The following is a 17,514-nucleotide window of genomic DNA, read 5'->3' as shown; positions in this document are numbered from 1 at the left end:
AAAAATCATAAATTAAAATAGAAAAAAATTATATTTAAAAAAGTGTATAATTAACATAAAAAGTTTTGAATTTTAAATTTAAATAAAAAATGACGTCGGTCATTCTGTAAAAAAAATTATTAAAATTTAAGAACTATAAAATGAAAATTTTAATTTAGTACATAAGAAAGAAATTAAACTTTCATTTTTTTATTGCAAGAGTGTAATTAAGACAAATACTTGCAAAAAATAATAATTTATATAAAATATTGACAGTTAGAGATGAAGAACTGGGCTCGGCCCGAAGGGCCGGCCCGCCAATATATTTTTAGAATTCAATTGAAATTTTGTAATTCTTCTTTTATAATTAAATTACTAAATCTGATTTCAATTTTTGTAAATACAAATTTATGAATTTCCAAAGACTAACGACACTAATCCTTACAAAAAAAAATTATTTATATAAACTGCTGACAGTTAGAGGTGGAAAACTAAGTTCGGCCCGAAGGGCCGACCCGCTAATATATTTTTATAATTCAACTGAAATTTTATCCTTCTTCTTTTATAATTAAATTACTAAATCTGATATAAACTGCTGACAGTTTGCAGTGCGATTAACCAACCACGGCGGACGACAAAAAATTTGATCTTTTTTCCCCGTGCGTCGCACGGGTAATATACTATGTCTATATTACCAAAAAATTTCCAAACAGGTCCTAACAATGACCGTGTTTGTAATATATATATATATATATATATATATATGTATATATATTCTAATTGATTTTACTTAAATATTAACATATTTGATTATATTAAATGCAATTCAATTCAATTCACCAAATATTCGATTTAGTATAATAATTTTTTTGTATCAACTCATATTTGTTCATTATATTTTTGTTATAAATATATAAAAATATGCACAATGAAAACAAAAGAATTTAAATTTTTATTTTAAATAAAAAATAAAAGATGCTATTTATCATTCTATAAAAAATAAATAAAATTATGTAAACTGGGCTTGGCACGGAGGGCCTGCATGCCCCGCCTGTCAACACATTTTTATAATTAAATTAAAATTCAACTATTCTTCTTTTATAATTAAATTCACAAATCTAATTTTAATTTTTCTAAATACAAATTTGTAAAATTTCAAATACTAATGACACAAATTCTTGCAAAAAATAATTATTTGTTATTAATTTATAAATCTGATTGTAATAAATGAAAGTTCATCTCTGAGAAAAAATATAAAAACCGAGACGCAACTATAAGAGCTTTTTTTTTAGATAAATATAAAAACATATTACATGCTAATAGTTAGACGTGACAAATTGGGTTCAGCCCAGAGGGCCAGCCCACTAACACATTTGTATAATTAAATTAAAATTCAACTATTCTTCTTTTATAATTAAATTCCCAAATATTATTTTAATTTTTGCAATATTTACAAAATTTTAAATACTAATGATACGAATCCTTGCAAAAAATAATTATTTATTATTATTTTGTAAATCTGAGTGTAATAAATAAAAGTCCATCTTTGAGATAAAATATAAAAATCTCAATGCAACTATAAGGACCTTTTTTTGTGGATAAATACAAAAATCTATTGCATGCTGATAGTTAGAGGTGGCAAACTAGGCTCGGTCCGGAGAGCCGGCCCACCAACTTATTTTTATAATGAAATTAAAATTTCAGACATCTTCTTTTATAATTAAATTCATAAATTTGATTTCAAATTTTGTAAATGCAAATTTGTAAAATTCAAAATACTAATGACACCAATCCGCAAAAAAATAATTATTTACATAAAATTCTGACAGTTAAAGGTTAAAAACTGGGCTTGTCCCGGAGGGCCTGCACGACCCGCTTGCCAACACCTTCTTATAATTAAATTAAAATATCATCCTTATTCTTTTATAATTAAATTCCTAAATCTGATTTTAATTTTTATAAATATAAATTTGTAAAATTTCAGATACTAACGACACAAATTCTTGCAAAAAATAATTATTTATTATTATTTTGTAAATCTGAGTGTAATAAATGAAAGTCCATCTCTGAGAAATACTGAAAGAAGCCGAGTCAAACTTTGTAACTTTTGAATGACCACAAGACTAGTTAATATAGCGATATATTTTGGAATGACCATAAGATAAATAAAGAAATCCATTACATACTGATATAAAATGCTAATAGTTGGAAGTTACAAAATGGGCTCGGCCCGGAGGGTCGACTCACCACGCCAAACAAACCGGTTTTTTCCCTGTGCATCAGCACGGGTAATACATTAGTTTAAATTAAAGAGTAAATACATTTTTTTGTCCTCAACAAATTTCACGATACCCGCTTTAATCCCTAATAAATAAAAAGACTATCATGGTCCTAAGAAATTCAAAATAGACCCATTTTAGTCTTTTTGAGAGACTAATATGAGTCTTTTTTGAATTTGTGAGGGACCACGATTTCAACTAGATGTGTCCATTTTGAATTTCTTAAGAACCACGATTGACCTTTTTATTTGCTAGATACTAAAGCGGTTATTTTGAAATTTACCAAAAAGGATATTTTATCTAAATTAAACTAAATCTAACTGGATGGAGGGAGAACACCATGGTGTGTTCAAGGGAAGAAGATGACAACTTTGTTAGAGTACAAAAAAGGTTTAAATATAGTTATTAAAACGCACCTCAAAATTCCTTCCTTCTATGCCTCAATAGAAGCTGCTGGTTTTCCCCACTGGCGTGGTAAGTTCGTCAACGGCTTACAAAGGGCAGCTCTGGCTGATGGTCCGATGTGGGCCTAAGGTCAGAAATGGGCTTTGACTTTAGATTTTGTAAACGCCAACTTTCTATCAGATTGGGTTTTGAATTTCCAGCCAATAAAATTTATTTTTCACTTATTCTTTTTTTGATACATATTTTTCACTTATTTTGTTATTAGGGTTTTCTGTTAGAAAAAAATAAGACAATAAAAATTTATCCAAACAAAATATACAATCAACAACACTAGTAATTTAATAAATATTCATAAATTCAATGTATATCGAAACAACATAATATAGAACAAAATCATCAAAAAGTCTGTTTAACTAATAAAACAGGGGTGAAATGGATTGAGAGGTGAGAGAGGGCTATTATAAATGGTATAAAAAATATAAATAAAAATAAAAATTAATATACTAGGCCAATCTGAGAGGCTTCAAGGTCGAGCTTTTGAATTGGAGCCTGAGGCTTTTTTACTAAACGAGCTTTTATACAAGTCCAAGCCTGGTTCCAACAACCAATATTAGGCATGTAAGCCTGAGCTTTCACGAGCCGAGTCAAATGCCCCTGGCTCATTTATCACCCCTACCCGTGATTCCCTTTATTTTTTTCTTGAAAAACTTTAGAGCTTGTTTGAAATCTATTTGAAAAAAATAGATTTTCAGAAAAAAAAAAAAAAAAAAAAAAACTCATTTCGTAAGGTCTTCGTAACTATTTTTTTTTTTAAAAATCACAAAAAATGGATATAAAAAGGGCAAGAGAGGTGAAAATGATAATAATAAGAATAAAGCCTATTTTGGATCTCTAACAAAAAATCCGATTCTCATTTTCATCTCTTACAAAAAAAAGGTCAACTTTTAGTCTCTCTACAATTCTAATTTTTTGAAAATATGATCTCTCATAAATTTAATAAAGATCCAATTTAGTCCCTAAAAAAGACTAATATAAATACTATTTTATAAAAGACAAAATGAAGATCGTAAACTTTGTCAGATATCTAAAAGTAGCTTTAGTCTAAGGCGTTTGGTAGAGGAGAAAAAATTTTTATCCGAGAATCTCGATTTTCAAAAATATGATTTTTACATTCAGTTTACCATAATATCCAAAAATTTAAAATTTAGAAAAATTCAGTTTTCCAGAAATCTTGGAGAATGACGCATACCAAACGCCCCCAAGAAAAAGTGTTTGTCCTTTCGGGCATGTTTGATGCATAGTATATGATAAGGCCTGATAGTATAAGGCCTGATAGTATAAGACCTGATAGTATGAGGCCTGATTGTATAAGACCTGATTGAATTTTAATACTATCCAGTGTTTGGCACGGTATCGTATAAAATAATTTATTGTATAACATAATATCATCTAGTATTTGGTAATATACTGTATAATATTATATGATAAAAATAGATATTTTTAATAAAAATATTCTTTAATAAAAATTTATATAAATCTTCAAAAAATGTCCTATGATAGTAATTTTTATAAAAATCTAGTGACCATTGTGTCGAAAATATAAATTAATTTTTATAAAAATAAAAAGATTTAATATTTTAAAAATTAATTTTTATTTTAATAGATTAATATTAAAATAATATATTAATTTTTGAGAATTACATCGGTCAACGATGTTAGGGCCTGTTTGGTGTGACGTATAAGGCATGATAGTATAAGCTTATACTATACGTTATGACATTTTCTATTGTTTGGTGTGACCATCGTATAGTATAAGCTTATATAGCATAATCCCTTAATACATCAAAACGATGTATAACTTAATCCGGTCTAAGGGTGACTGATAAGGCCTGATAAGAGATTGATGTATTAACATCGTTGACCAATGTAATTCTCAAAAATTAATATATTATTTTAATTTAATCTATTAAAATAAAAATTAATTTTTCAATATATTAATTTTTAAAATATTGAATATTTTTATTTTTATAAAAATTAATTTATATTTTTGACACACTGATCAATAAATTTTTATAAAAATCAATATCATATGACATTTTTTGAAGAATTATATAAATTCTTTATTAAAAGATATTTTTATTAAAATTTTTTATTTTTATCATATATAGTATTGTACAGTGCATTACCAAATACTAGATGATATTAATATATTATTTTATACAATACCGTGCCAAACGCTGGATAGTATTAAAATTCAATCAGGTCTTATACAATCAGGCCTTATACTATCAGGTCTTATACTATCAGGCCTTATCCTATACTATGCACCAAACATGCCCTAAGCTTATACTATACGTTATGACATTTTCAGTTGTTTGGTGTGACCATCGTATAGTATAAGCTTATACAGCATAATCCCTTAATACATCAAAACAATGTATAACTTAATCCGGCCTAAGGGTGAGGAATAAGGTCTGATAAGAGATTGATGTATTAACATCGTTGACCAATGTAATTCTCAAAGATTAATATATTATTTTAATATTAATCTATTAAAATAAAAATTAATTTTTAAAATATTAAATCTTTTTATTTTTATAAAAATTAATTTATATTTTGGACACACTCATCAATAAATTTTTATAAAAATTACTATCATAGGACATTTTTTGAAGATTTATATAAATTTTTATTAAAGGATATTTTTATTAAAAATATCTATTTTTATCATATAATATTATACAATATATTACCAAATACTAGATGATATTATCTTATACAATAAATTATTTTATACAATACCGTGCCAAACGCTGGATAGTATTAAAATTCAATCAAGTCTTATACAATCAGGCCTTATACTATCAGGTCTTATACTATCAGGCCTTATCCTATACTATGCACCAAACATGCCCTTAATACATGCATCAATCTCTTATCAGACCTTATTCCTCACCCTTAGGCCGGATTAAGTTGTACATTGTTTTGATGTATTAAGGGATTATGCTGTATAAGCTTATACTATACGATGGTCACACCAAACAACTAAAAATGTCATAACGTATAGTATAAGCTTATACTATCATGTCTTATACGTCACACCAAATATGCTCTTAAAATGACACAACTTGTGTCATTTCACTCTCATAAAGAAGTGAGACTCATATTTTTATTTTTTTTATGCACTCTTTTTCTTTCACTTTAAATAACATAACTTTATAGGATAAGTTATTCTACCTATTATTTATTTTTTCATACCTTTGCCTATCATTATAAAAGATCATTAAATCAGAATCTAAAGAGGAGAGAGAAAGATAAATGATCTAAAGAGGAGAGAAAAATAAATATTAATTAAAATTCTAATCTAATGATCTTTTAAAATGATAAACAAAAAAAATAAAAAAAATAGAATAAGTATAATAATCTATTCTTAACTTTATATACTTTAAAATAATACATACTTTCCCCTGCTCTAATAATAATAATAAAAAAAGAGAAGGGGAAACTGAAAGCTATACTGCTATAGAGTGAAGTGAACTATTGTGCCCTATTTTCGCCTCGAAAATGTAAGAAACTTTTCTTCTGCTCTATGTACTCTTAACTTTTTTTCTTTTTCTTTTTTGTTTCTTTTATTTTATTCACTACAATGGTTTTTTTTTTTCTTATTTCTCTCCGTGTCGGTCTCACTCCTGAAACTCGTTTAGCTGGTGATTGGTGAAGCTTCCTCATTACATTGTTTTCTCACTCTGAGGAACTCTTCCTCTGCTTTTTCCATGGTCCAAGGTTTTTTTCTTTTTTCGTTGTTTAAGTTATTTTGTAGGATTATCGGAAAACTAATTTTTTTTTAAACTTTTAATTTTTGAAGATTATTTTAAATTGAATGTTTCGTCATATTTCTAAAAATCGAGATTGTTGAACAAAATAAATTTCTGCTGAACCAAACGCCAGTCAGTGGAATATGTTGTCTGTGTCCGTGTCTCTGCGTGTGTGTGTGTGTGTTTTTTTTGTTTTTTTTTTGGTGTCGATTCCAGGTTTTGGACGGGTAAGATCAATGTGTGTTGTGTGCAAATTTTGCATTCCTTATTCTTCTTGACGTTTTCGGTTTCCTTACTTAATAATAGTGGGTGGCGCATGTAAAAAATGCAGTTTCTGTGATCCTTTTTAAAAGCTTAACTCTAAGAAACTTGTGTGTATTTGTAGGTTCTTTAACTCATTTCACTCAGGGAACGAGTGTGTGTCTAATAGTTATAGCTCTTAAATTTCTAAGCGTTGTCTCTATTACTCAACGCATATTGCATGAGGAGCCAAAAGCACCTGTTGTTCCATTGTCCTAGCTTTCTCTAAATGCGCCAGATGATATGAGCAATTGTTACCCTAACTATTCAGTTGTACATTTATGTATCTAATGTTGTTTGTTTTTCTCTTTGAATTTTTAGTCTAGAAAGTGTATGATGATGGAGAAGTTTTGACTCATTGATGCCTTTGGATAGTTTATTGTAAACAAAGAAGCCCAGGAAGGGTTATATTCTACTACTTACAAAAAATGTTTTCTTACAAAGGATATTGATGGAATAAGATCTTGTATCTATATGTCAAAATACTAAGCTTTTTGTTTTATCATTTAATTTCTTTTGTTGATTGTTGCTTGAATTTTGGTTTACGTGCTTAGTTTTTCCAGTTATTCAGAAGTTGGGTGACTGATATTTCTGTGTTCTCCCCTGCTGCTAATTGCTAAGCTACTACCAGAAGAATGTTTAGGTTTTGTAGCTTAATTGCTCATAAATCATATACTGTATTTCCCATTGCAGAAATCTTTGAAATTTAGGGGCGTTTTACACTTGGGAGCCTGTAGTGGAAGTAACGTTTGGCTGATTAGAAATGGAACCCAATGCAAAAGTGGTAGCGGCCTATGGTGCAATGTCAGCTCTTGGGATTGGTGAATCGAAAGTGAAACCAGTATTAAAGAAACTCCTGAAGTTGTATGATAAAAATTGGGAACTTATTGAGGAAGAGAACTATAGAGCACTGGCAGATGCTATATTTGAGGGTGCTATATTTGAGGACGATGAAAATGAGGTGTATTTCCCTCTTTATTCTCTATCCTTTTCCTTTTTCTTTCCCCCCCAAAGTCTGGTCTCTTCTGAATACTTACTTCATTGTCTGATATAATGTAACAGGTGCCAAAACAGAAAAAGAAAAGCAAGAAAGTTGATGTACATAACAGTCATAATTCTTTGTTGGCTGAGTTAATCAGCATTACTTTCTTTCTTTCTTTCTTTCTTTCCTTTCAATGTCTATAGCTGCTGAAATGACTTCTGCCTTTCAAAACAACCAGGAAGAAGAGATGGAGGGCCAGGAAGAACAGTTGCATGTTGAAGAAGCCCAACCTTTGAAAAGGTTGCATTTAAGAGGCCAAGAGAGTCAGCCTTTGCATCCTCTGACTAATAGTGCCCCTAGCTCAGCTACCCCTCCATTAAAAAAGCCAAAATTAGAAGACAACACATTACCCGAGAGTTGTTCTAGACAGCAGCCTCAAAAGAAAACATTGTCATCCGATGGAAATGCAAGGATTGAAGCACTCCCAATTCAGACACGAGATGGTATTGTTGACAGGGGAAAGCAACCTGCATCAGGGCAAGTTACCCGCAGCGAAAGAAGATTTATGTCTGAAATAGCATCCCCATCAGTACCATCTAAAGAACCAACAATTGAAACTAGAAAGTTTCTGTTGCCGAACAACATGGTGCCTGGTATTCATATGCAGATCATACCCAAGGACGAGCCTATTAATGAATTGCCTGATTATGAGGTTCCCCGTCCCATTACAGTGATTCCTCCTGGTATTCAATGGACTATTCCTCGATGAAAAGTTTCATGCTTTTTGTCTTCCTTTTGTTTTTAGTGGCATGACATCTTAGTTGTAACTGACTTGTTTGGATTATAGTTTGTAAATCATGGTTTTACCCATCGGAAAAGCAATTTTTTTTTTCTTTTACTTCCTTTCAAACCATTGATTGATACCCAAAATCATGTTCAAGCACAATCCAGCCATGGTTTTGCCAAACATGTTTTTGTGGATGAAACTCAGTTTGCAAACCCCAAACCTTGAGGTTTGGGGTGTGCAAACTACAGTCCAACTCCAAGCATGTTCAACTTTTAAAGAATTCAATAGTAAGTACCGTATTTGCTGGCTAGTATTGTGGATTAGATGGAAATATTTTCTTACAAAAATACAGGAAAAATCTTTAATGGCAGTCCCTCAAAAGAAGTATGAAGTCAATGTGCGAATTTTGGTTTGGCTGTAAATTTTTTTAGTTAAACCGAACCTGAGTATTGTTTCCTTTTCCCCCTCAAAATTCCAGCATTTTTCTTATGGTGTTTGCATAATCGGATCACGTTAGTTGTAAACTGATAGAAGTGAGGCACTGTGGCGTCAACATATGCAATATGCAAGTCTTTACAGATTTATGTGTTTCTAGAAAGTTTGTCATAAGATTCTCTATGTTGGTCATCGCTTGCATATGTAGAATGAGCCGGGGTTCTGACATCTGAATTGGTCTTATCTTTGTCTAAAACCAAAGAAAATGTCATTGATAGGCCATGGGCCTAAAAGGCTAAAAGTAGGGAATTAGTTAGTTTGTTATGGAAATTATTCTAGAATATTCCTAAAGTATAGGATAAAAGGTAGGTAGTATGGTAGTGTGGGTATGCATGAATTCAGAATTGGTTAGTCGGGAAAATTGGGAATCTCTGGGAGTTGAGATTTCTGGGTTTATTTTCTGCATTTTATCTTGTAAGGAGCTTGGCTCCATTTATATTTTCTGCAATTTCAGATTTATAAAAATAGGTTCCATCTGTCACTTTTGTGTCATTTATTTTTCTTTTAATTATTGTGTTGCTATTTTTCTTTTAGGATTGCCAAACAACAGAATGCCTAGTATTCTTGCGCCGATGATCGAGAAGAAGCAAAAGGGAAATAAGGCTGGAAACAGGTTTGTGTTATGCTTATGGAATACGCCTCCCTCTCTCTCTTATATTCATGAGGGGAATGCAATCAACTGGATTGTATGCTTTTAATTTGTTTGCTTTGGCTCTTGGCTTCATCTGGGCGTTGAAATTTTCCATAAATTTTTTTCCTTTTTCATAATTATCAGGGATAGCTTTGTTTTTTTTATTCGATTCTATAATTTGGGTCATTGACCGTATTGTCCCTTTTTAAAATTTTTTTGTCAGAATGTCACCCAGCTTGAAAATTTGCCAGAATGCCACCTCTCCAAACTCGCTACAACTGCCAGCGAGTTTGGTGCCATGTGGCATGTTGCCCGAGGCCACTAAACTTGTTGCTAGTCGCAGCAAGTATGGTGGTCAAATTGCTCATATCTTTTATGCAAAAGTTGACACGTGGCATCAGCTGGAAAACTCGCTAAACCCTACAACAAATACAGTCTGCAACGTTCAGAAATTTGAATGCATATGTGACACGTGGCACACTCAACAATACTCGTTGTCAGTTGCTGCGAGTATAGTCACAACGGTCAGATGACTATACTCGCTGCTATCAGGGGCTAGTTTACTGTTATAAATACCCCACCACACCTCCCCCCATCCCCCACCTCTCATTTTCACTTTTTCACTCTATCTCTCTACCATTTTGCTTGCTTTCTCTCTATAAATTATTCTCTCTCTGTCAAGGTTTTCTCCTCTTACAAGGTTAGTTTTTATATCTTTTTGGTTATTCATTACTAGTATAGCTTAGTATATGAAACCCTAGGATAGATGACATGTTTTATTTTTATTATATCAGTTAATATAGGTCATAAACACTAGAATAGTTGATATATTAATTTTGTATCTAAAATAATAATTAAAAGTAGCATTATTAAAATAATTATATTATTTTTGTTTAATACAGTGTATTTTAATATTGTTTATTTTAGAGTTTGAAAGTTTAGGATAAATGGTATATGTATTTTTGTTATATGAATTAGTGTAGGGATTAAACTCTAGGAAAGTTGCAAATAATAATTTTGTAATGACTGAATGATAAATTTATTATTAATATAATTTAAAAAAAAAACACTCCCCGTTAAACCCGACTAGCGAGTGAGGGGTGGAGGAAATCCTTGTACGTAGCCTTACCCTTGCATAATTGTAAAGAGACTGTTTTCTGGATATATATATATATATATATATATATATATATATATATATATATATATATATATATATATATGTATATATTTTATTTTAATGTTTGTTTATTTTGGAATTTGAAACCTTAGGATAATGTCCATTTTTATGTCTGTTGGTGTAAGGATTAAACCCTGGGATAATTGACATATAAATGTTTTATTTAAAATAATATTTATAAATGGCATTATTAATATATTTTAATTCTTCTTTAAAATAGATTCATGGATTCCCCTAATGGTTCACCGCCCTGGGAAGATAATGACCCTGCACCTCCTGGCTTCCCAGAATCTCCATGTTGCCTAATCACCCCAGGTCCCATGGATCACTCACTCCTTACATTACAGGAGAAACATGTATCCGCATACGTGTGGAATGGCGCGGATGATCGCGTGATTAATGTCAGGCACGCAGCCACTCACGATCATATGAACATACCAGAGCAGATCCATCCATATCTTAGGCAGGCTGGTTTCTATGACGTTGCGCGGTTGCGCAACCACGAGGTTAGTGTACACATTGTTTGTTTAGAATTATATGGTTTAATTGTAAGTATTTGATAACATCACACGCTTTATTGTTTCAGATTGACCATGCGCTTGTTTCCGCGCTTGTAGAGCGTTGGCGCCCTGAGACACAAACCTTTCATATGCCGCAGGGAGAGGTTACGATCACATTAGAGGATGTACACCATCTGTTGGGTTTGCCCACTGATGGTGAAGCTGTCTCCGGGGTTGCTGGACATCATGATTTTCGCCATCTGATTTTGCAGAGTCTGGGACTTGTGCCAAACAGCCGTCGAGAATTCCAAGGAGGTCGTTTGAACTTGGGATTTCTGCGCGTAGAGTATGGCGACTATGAGAAGCATGCTGGGACTGAGCTCGGCCGCATTATGTACACGCGTGCTTTGATTATGCGCATCTTAGGTGGGATGTTGTTTGTCGACACTGCCTCCAGCTTTGTGCCCGCTAGATTTTTACTCTTTTTGGATGATTTTCAGCGGACAGGCACTTTTAGTTGGGGTTCTGCTGTACTTGCGCACATATACCGTGAGTTGTCTAGATTGACAGACAGATCACACTCTGATATGGGTGGGTGTGTATTGCTTCTGCAGTTGTGGGCGTGGACCCGATTCCCGAGTATCTCTCCTCCTCTCCCCGACGTGGTACACCCAGAGGCCATATATGGACATAGGTATTACTTATACTTTTTACATTTATCATGCTTTTTCGCTGTAATTAGTACTCACACTCCTCATGTTCATTTTACAGATTTAATGTGTTTGATCGCCGACAGCAACGATTCGCTAGGTTGCCTAGATATCGCTATCACCTTGATGTTATGCAGAGGTGCCAGATTATATGGAGGCCGTATTTGGGTTTTCCTGCACATCCGTCGACTGATGAACAATTTCACAGATGGATGGCTGTCTGTCCACTTATTTATTATCATATTGTGGTGTATCAGCAGCCGGACAGGGTCCTGAGACAGTTTGGCTACCAACAGCCCATCCCCGATCGTCCTATTGATTGCTCTAATCTAGCCACTATTACCCTTACGGGGAAGCCCGATGTGGACTGGAGAGATAAACATGCTTTTTATGTTGCACAGTGGCAGGATAGGGACAACCTTGTGCTGCAGAATCTTGTGCCTATGGATGGTGACGGGCACTTATCAGTTAATAGTAGGTATATTCAATGGTATAGGACAATCACTCGACGATGGCTTACACAGAGAGTGGCTCAGATGGGACATGTGGTATGTTTAACATTTTGTTTTAGTATAACGTTTTTTTATATTGCTGTGTTAATAATAATTTATTTTACAAAAATATTGCTACAGGGTGATCGAGTGGAGACAATCGTCCACATGGCATCATCTCCGAATGTATTCACGATGGGCCAGGTCCTTCATGAGGCAAAGCGGGCTTTAGCTGCCCTCAATGAGGGATATAGGATCACGGAGCCTGGAGAGGATGTGCCTCCGCCTACCATTCGTCAAACGCAAGACCCACCGCACGAGCCCCGTCGATCCCGACGAGCTCGCATTGAGGGACATCCTTTGCACCACACTTGTCCGGCAGTTGCAGATATGCCTGTACGTGTGCCCGTTCTTCCAGCGCGCCCCCCTGGGATGTTTTTTGCACCGGGGCATCCTTCAGGCCCATCTCAGCCGTATTTTTGGCCCCCACAATATGCACATGTTGGTGCAGACCCTTCACGCAGTCAGCCGGGATATCCCCCGTATTTTGCAGGCCCGTCCACCAGTGGTCACACATATCCACCACCACAATATCCCATTTATCATGGAGAAGGTAGTTCACAACACACTACCTTATAGCCCACTCAGGGTTTAGATGAGTTTGCAGAGGGGTACATGCCCATTTATGCAGACCCTTATATGGCCACCCTACAACATTTTCCACTAGCTTCATGCAGTCTCCACATTGTGGTCATATATCGGAGATTTTGCGGGAGGATATTGAACGGATCCTGAATGACCCTATGCTGGATCATGGAGAGGAGGATGATTCACAGTTTGATGACGATGATGGCATTCGGAGGAACCCTGATAGGGGGGCCATACATAAATGCAATCTGTAGCCATATGAGCATGATATGCGTCGCTGTCGGGGGTATCATGGATGCCACTAATATATTTTTTTGGAAAATTTGAAATGTATGCTCTGTTTTTATTTGACAGAGTGCGTTGGATCTGACTTTTCCGTTGTGATATAGTAAAACGGCATAACAAATTAGTTTTCTGTTGTTTGTATATACACATGTAGGAGGTGGAAAGCACCAATCCAAGTTTGTTTGAAGTTTTCCCATGCCCTATGAATTTTGGATGAATTTTTCATCTGTACATGTGTTGTCCAACCAATTGACTGATGTATGTTGCCTTTAATATTGAGGCACGAAATTCTTGGTAAGGGCTAATGGGAACTTTTTATGGATAAGGGGTTATGAGAAATGTTGTACTTCCATGTCACGTGCCTTGAGTGAGGGACACCTCATATTATGGAATCTTGCTAAATTTTAGCATCACTTGACCAAGTTTACGAGTAAGTTTATGTCTCTTCAATTTGAAAATCTTACTTTGGAGCGTCCTTCATGGAAACCTCACGGATAAGGAATTGAGCATTATTGATTGTTTATGATATTACTTTTATGTATGACCTCCTTACCTCTTATGGACTCAAGTTTTATGAACTCGTGTTCTGACTTAAGATTTTGGTGCAAGGAAGGTTGAACAACATGATGGGATTTTATTTAAGATTCTTAAACTTACTGGGAGTCATTTCTCACCCGATGTAGGCTGCCCTGTGCGGGTGAAAAGGAAGAAATTGGTGCCTGAAAAGAAGGCCTGTGATTTAAATGCTTGATGGTTGATGTGAAGCTTTGAAGAGTCTCTTTTATGGAATGACTGTTAAATTAATGTTTGTTTTGTTACATGCTGGAATTTTAGTGGAGTAATTTGTCTTCTGTCATGTCGTGAGCTTTGTATGTGTCTGGCCTCTTATGTAATGGTGTTTGGTGTTTTAGGCACTGTTTATTTTGGACCAAGTTAATGATTTATAAACTACTTTTGGTAACAGTTCCTTTGATATGGAGATACGTTATGTAGCTACCGTGGATACTTTAAGCTTGGAATATCATAATTGGAAGTTTGGTAAGTTGTTATTTATGGCTGAAGTGGCGGTGCTAATGAACATGTGTTAAATTGAATAAATGATGTAGTTGTTTCCTTCTATGAAAAATTGGGCAAGTGCTTGGGTATGCCTTATGCTATGGAATGTTGAACCACCACACACAATAATTAGTGGAATTAGGAATGAGATTTGAAATCCTAATGGTGACTTTAATTTTGAATTTCTCTTGTCAAAATTCAGGTGTTGAAGGATTGTACTTTTGGAGGCGTTTTGGTAGAGGAAAATTTTCTTTTTATCTGAGAATCTTAATTTTCAAAAATATAATGAAAACATTCAGTTTACGAAAATATCTGAAAATTAAAAATTTAAAAAAATTCAGGCGTACCAAACGGCCCCTTGAAGTTATGCCTTATGTGTCTGGCAAATATGTTTAGCAAGGTATTTTTCTTTTGTGACAGCTTGGTATTATGTTGTAAATAATACAGTGCTATGCTATATGAGAAGAAGGGTAAATTTTTTATAACTAGTTCTTATCATTTATGGCATGGCCAAAATATTGTTTATTTTTTATTTGGCCATGAATCAATAATTGGAAAAACCCTTTCAGAGTTATGATGCTGTATTTTAAAACTTTCACAGTTCTTTTTTCATTTTGTTATTCAGATTGGTTGCATTATCACTAATGATCTTACTTATTAAGTCATTTGACATATTAATTATTTCTTGATAAACTTGATGATTACATTTCTTGTGACATTGGTATAAGAAGTAGCTTCAACCCATTTTGTAAAGTAATTAATCGCAACAAGAATGAAACGATGCCCGTTTAATGCCTTCGGGTCAATGACCCCAATGATAACCATTCCCCACATCGAAAATAGCCGAGGTAAGGTGCCTTTAGGGTGTGTTTGGTACAAGTATTTCAAAAGGATTACTGGTAAACCTTCTTTGGTAAATTCAATTACCATGTTTGGTAGAAGGAACAAAAACTAGTTCCCTGATATCCAAGGATTACCGGTAATTTGATTTATAAAGAAAAATCACTATTCATATTACCAAAAATATTATGGTAATTCAGAATACCAAGTAAAGAGAAAGCTCAACAATAATTTTTTAGACAAAAATACCCCAACACACATAAAAACTTAGACCCAATCTATTAATTACAAAAGTAAAAATAGTTTAGGGTTATTTTTATAAAATAACCTCATATTTCAAGTCATATTTCGTTCTAAACTAAACATGGAATCAGTAATCTTTATTCAATATTCCCGGTAATATTTTGACGAATCAAACACATTTTTCATAAGATTTCAAATAAACTCAATTTCTATTGTATTTCCATTAATCGTGATTCTCAGATACTAAAAAATTTCTCTTGTACCAAACACACCCTTAAAATGTTTAAGGGCATTGGCGGTACATGTATAGTGTTAGCATTTACTTTGCATTTATGGCATTTTTTCTCTAACATAATTGAAGCATTTATGTCATGATTCGTCTTGTAGAACACATCTTCATTTAAAAAGAAACTCATTCTTTCAGGGGCGTTTGGTACAGGAGAAATTTTTATTTGTCCAAAAATCTCGATTTTTAAAAATATAATTTTTACATTCAGTTTATGATAATATCTGAAAATTTAAAATTTAAAAAAATTCAGTTTTTCAAGAATCCAAAAAAAATCCGTATACCAAAAAGCCCCTTAACATCCTTTATCATCCTTCCTAGCACAGAGAGGGTATTTTTTGTTCTTAATGTAGCACTTGATATTATGATACCATTACTTCGTGTCAAGCTCCTCCTCAATAGTTTGATATAAAAATTAATCCTAAAAATTTCTCTGAGATATTTTAAATTGTTTTAAAATATAATTTTAGTTATAATATATTTTTTCTACATGATATAATAATATAGTTTTTTTCTTTTTAGCGTAATTCAATCCCACACAATTACAACATCTCAAAATTACACCTTAATATACATTCTGTGATTATCTATTAGTTTACACAACACAATAATAAGATCCCATTTATATATTACAACTCAATCCGCCTTCTTACCGTTTTGGTGTATAAATATTAGGAATATAAATAGGCTAGGTCGGCTTACAGAGACTTACAGCTTAATTTATATTAAGTCAAGTTTGACCTATTATAAATAGTAAAGTAAAATAGACCTAAACTTTTAAAAAAATCTATTTAGAAAATAGGCCATAGATTTTTTTATCATGTCAGACATATAAGTTTACAGGCCGACATATATCATATTATTTATTTTAAATAAAATAAATAAAATTATTGTTTTAACAATTTTGAATAATAAAGTAATATTATTTTAATTAATGAATGTTTAATAGGCTTAAACAAGTGCTTATGTTTAGGCCAAAATTTTTATTTTTTAAATATAAGTCAGACTATACTTGTAATTTGGGGTCTAAATAAGCTAACAGACCAGGCCAGGTCAGACCCAATATTTTGTACATAGGCATGACCTATTTAATGCAAAATCTAACCTAACCTTATTTCCACCGTTAATAAATATCATATCATACCATACCCATTCGTGAGTAACCAAAATCCTAATTTTCGTTTGAATAAGAAAAAAAAAAAAGAGTTAAAAAAGGGAGCATGGAGAGTAAGCTGCTTCTATGGGATGTGATTCAGGAAATACCGTTGAGGTTACCTGTGAAATCTCTTGTTCGATTCAAATGTGTGTGCAAATCATGGCATTCTCTCATCTTTGACCCTCACTTTGCAAAATCCCATTATGAGCTATCTGCCGCACCCTCCCACAAGCTTCTCCATATAGCGGAATGTGGTTCCGAAGCTCGATCCATCGATGTTTATGCATCGCTTAACGATGATTCTTCCGTTGCAAGGCTCATTCTCTAGCTTTTTGACCCTTGTAACCTTTTATTAATAATTAATTATCAAATTGACCTTCATTCTAAACTATTTCAAAAATTTAACCCCCTCCAAAAACATAACACCAATATTTCCTGTTTGACCG

The 17,514-nt window shown here is 33.0% G+C and overlaps 1 protein-coding gene across 2 annotated transcripts; it reads left to right on the top strand.

Annotated features, from left to right (window-relative positions):
• Nucleotides 1-6,326: 6,326 nt before the first annotated feature.
• On the top strand, nucleotides 6,327-14,104 carry LOC133297513 (uncharacterized). 2 transcript variants are annotated; one of them, XM_061496678.1, is made up of 9 exons: nucleotides 6,327-6,446; nucleotides 7,472-7,739; nucleotides 7,841-7,876; nucleotides 7,999-8,503; nucleotides 9,577-9,655; nucleotides 11,074-11,359; nucleotides 11,440-12,047; nucleotides 12,125-12,611; nucleotides 12,696-14,104. In XM_061496678.1, exons 2-9 carry the CDS (start codon nucleotides 7,542-7,544, stop codon nucleotides 13,191-13,193), a joined length of 2,697 nt encoding a protein of 898 aa, XP_061352662.1. In that variant the 5' UTR covers nucleotides 6,327-6,446; nucleotides 7,472-7,541; the 3' UTR covers nucleotides 13,194-14,104. The 2 variants fall into 2 exon arrangements, with proteins under 2 accessions (XP_061352662.1, XP_061352663.1); XM_061496679.1 differs by lacking the exon at nucleotides 6,327-6,446 and having other exon boundaries at nucleotides 7,706-7,739; nucleotides 7,841-7,908.
• Nucleotides 14,105-17,514: the final 3,410 nt, after the last annotated feature.

This window comes from Gastrolobium bilobum, unplaced genomic scaffold, assembly GCF_033153095.1.
Source record: "Gastrolobium bilobum isolate Gb01-03AN ecotype WA unplaced genomic scaffold, APGP_CSIRO_Gbil_v1 utg37107, whole genome shotgun sequence".
Classification (NCBI taxonomy): domain Eukaryota; kingdom Viridiplantae; phylum Streptophyta; class Magnoliopsida; order Fabales; family Fabaceae; genus Gastrolobium; species Gastrolobium bilobum.
The sequence above is the reverse complement of the archived record's forward strand: the minus strand, read 5'-3'. Positions and strand labels throughout refer to the sequence as shown.

What these genes read in the sequence shown, in the direction of transcription:
- LOC133297513 (XM_061496678.1), top strand. Translation starts at nt 7,542, where the DNA reads ATGGAACCCAATGCAAAAGTGGTAGCGGCCTATGGTGCAATGTCAGCT. An exon ending in TTGAGGACGATGAAAATGAG is followed by an intron (nt 7,740 to 7,840) that starts GTGTATTTCCCT and finishes ATAATGTAACAG; the next exon opens with GTGCCAAAACAGAAAAAGAA. An exon ending in TGGCTCAGATGGGACATGTG is followed by an intron (nt 12,612 to 12,695) that starts GTATGTTTAACA and finishes ATATTGCTACAG; the next exon opens with GGTGATCGAGTGGAGACAAT.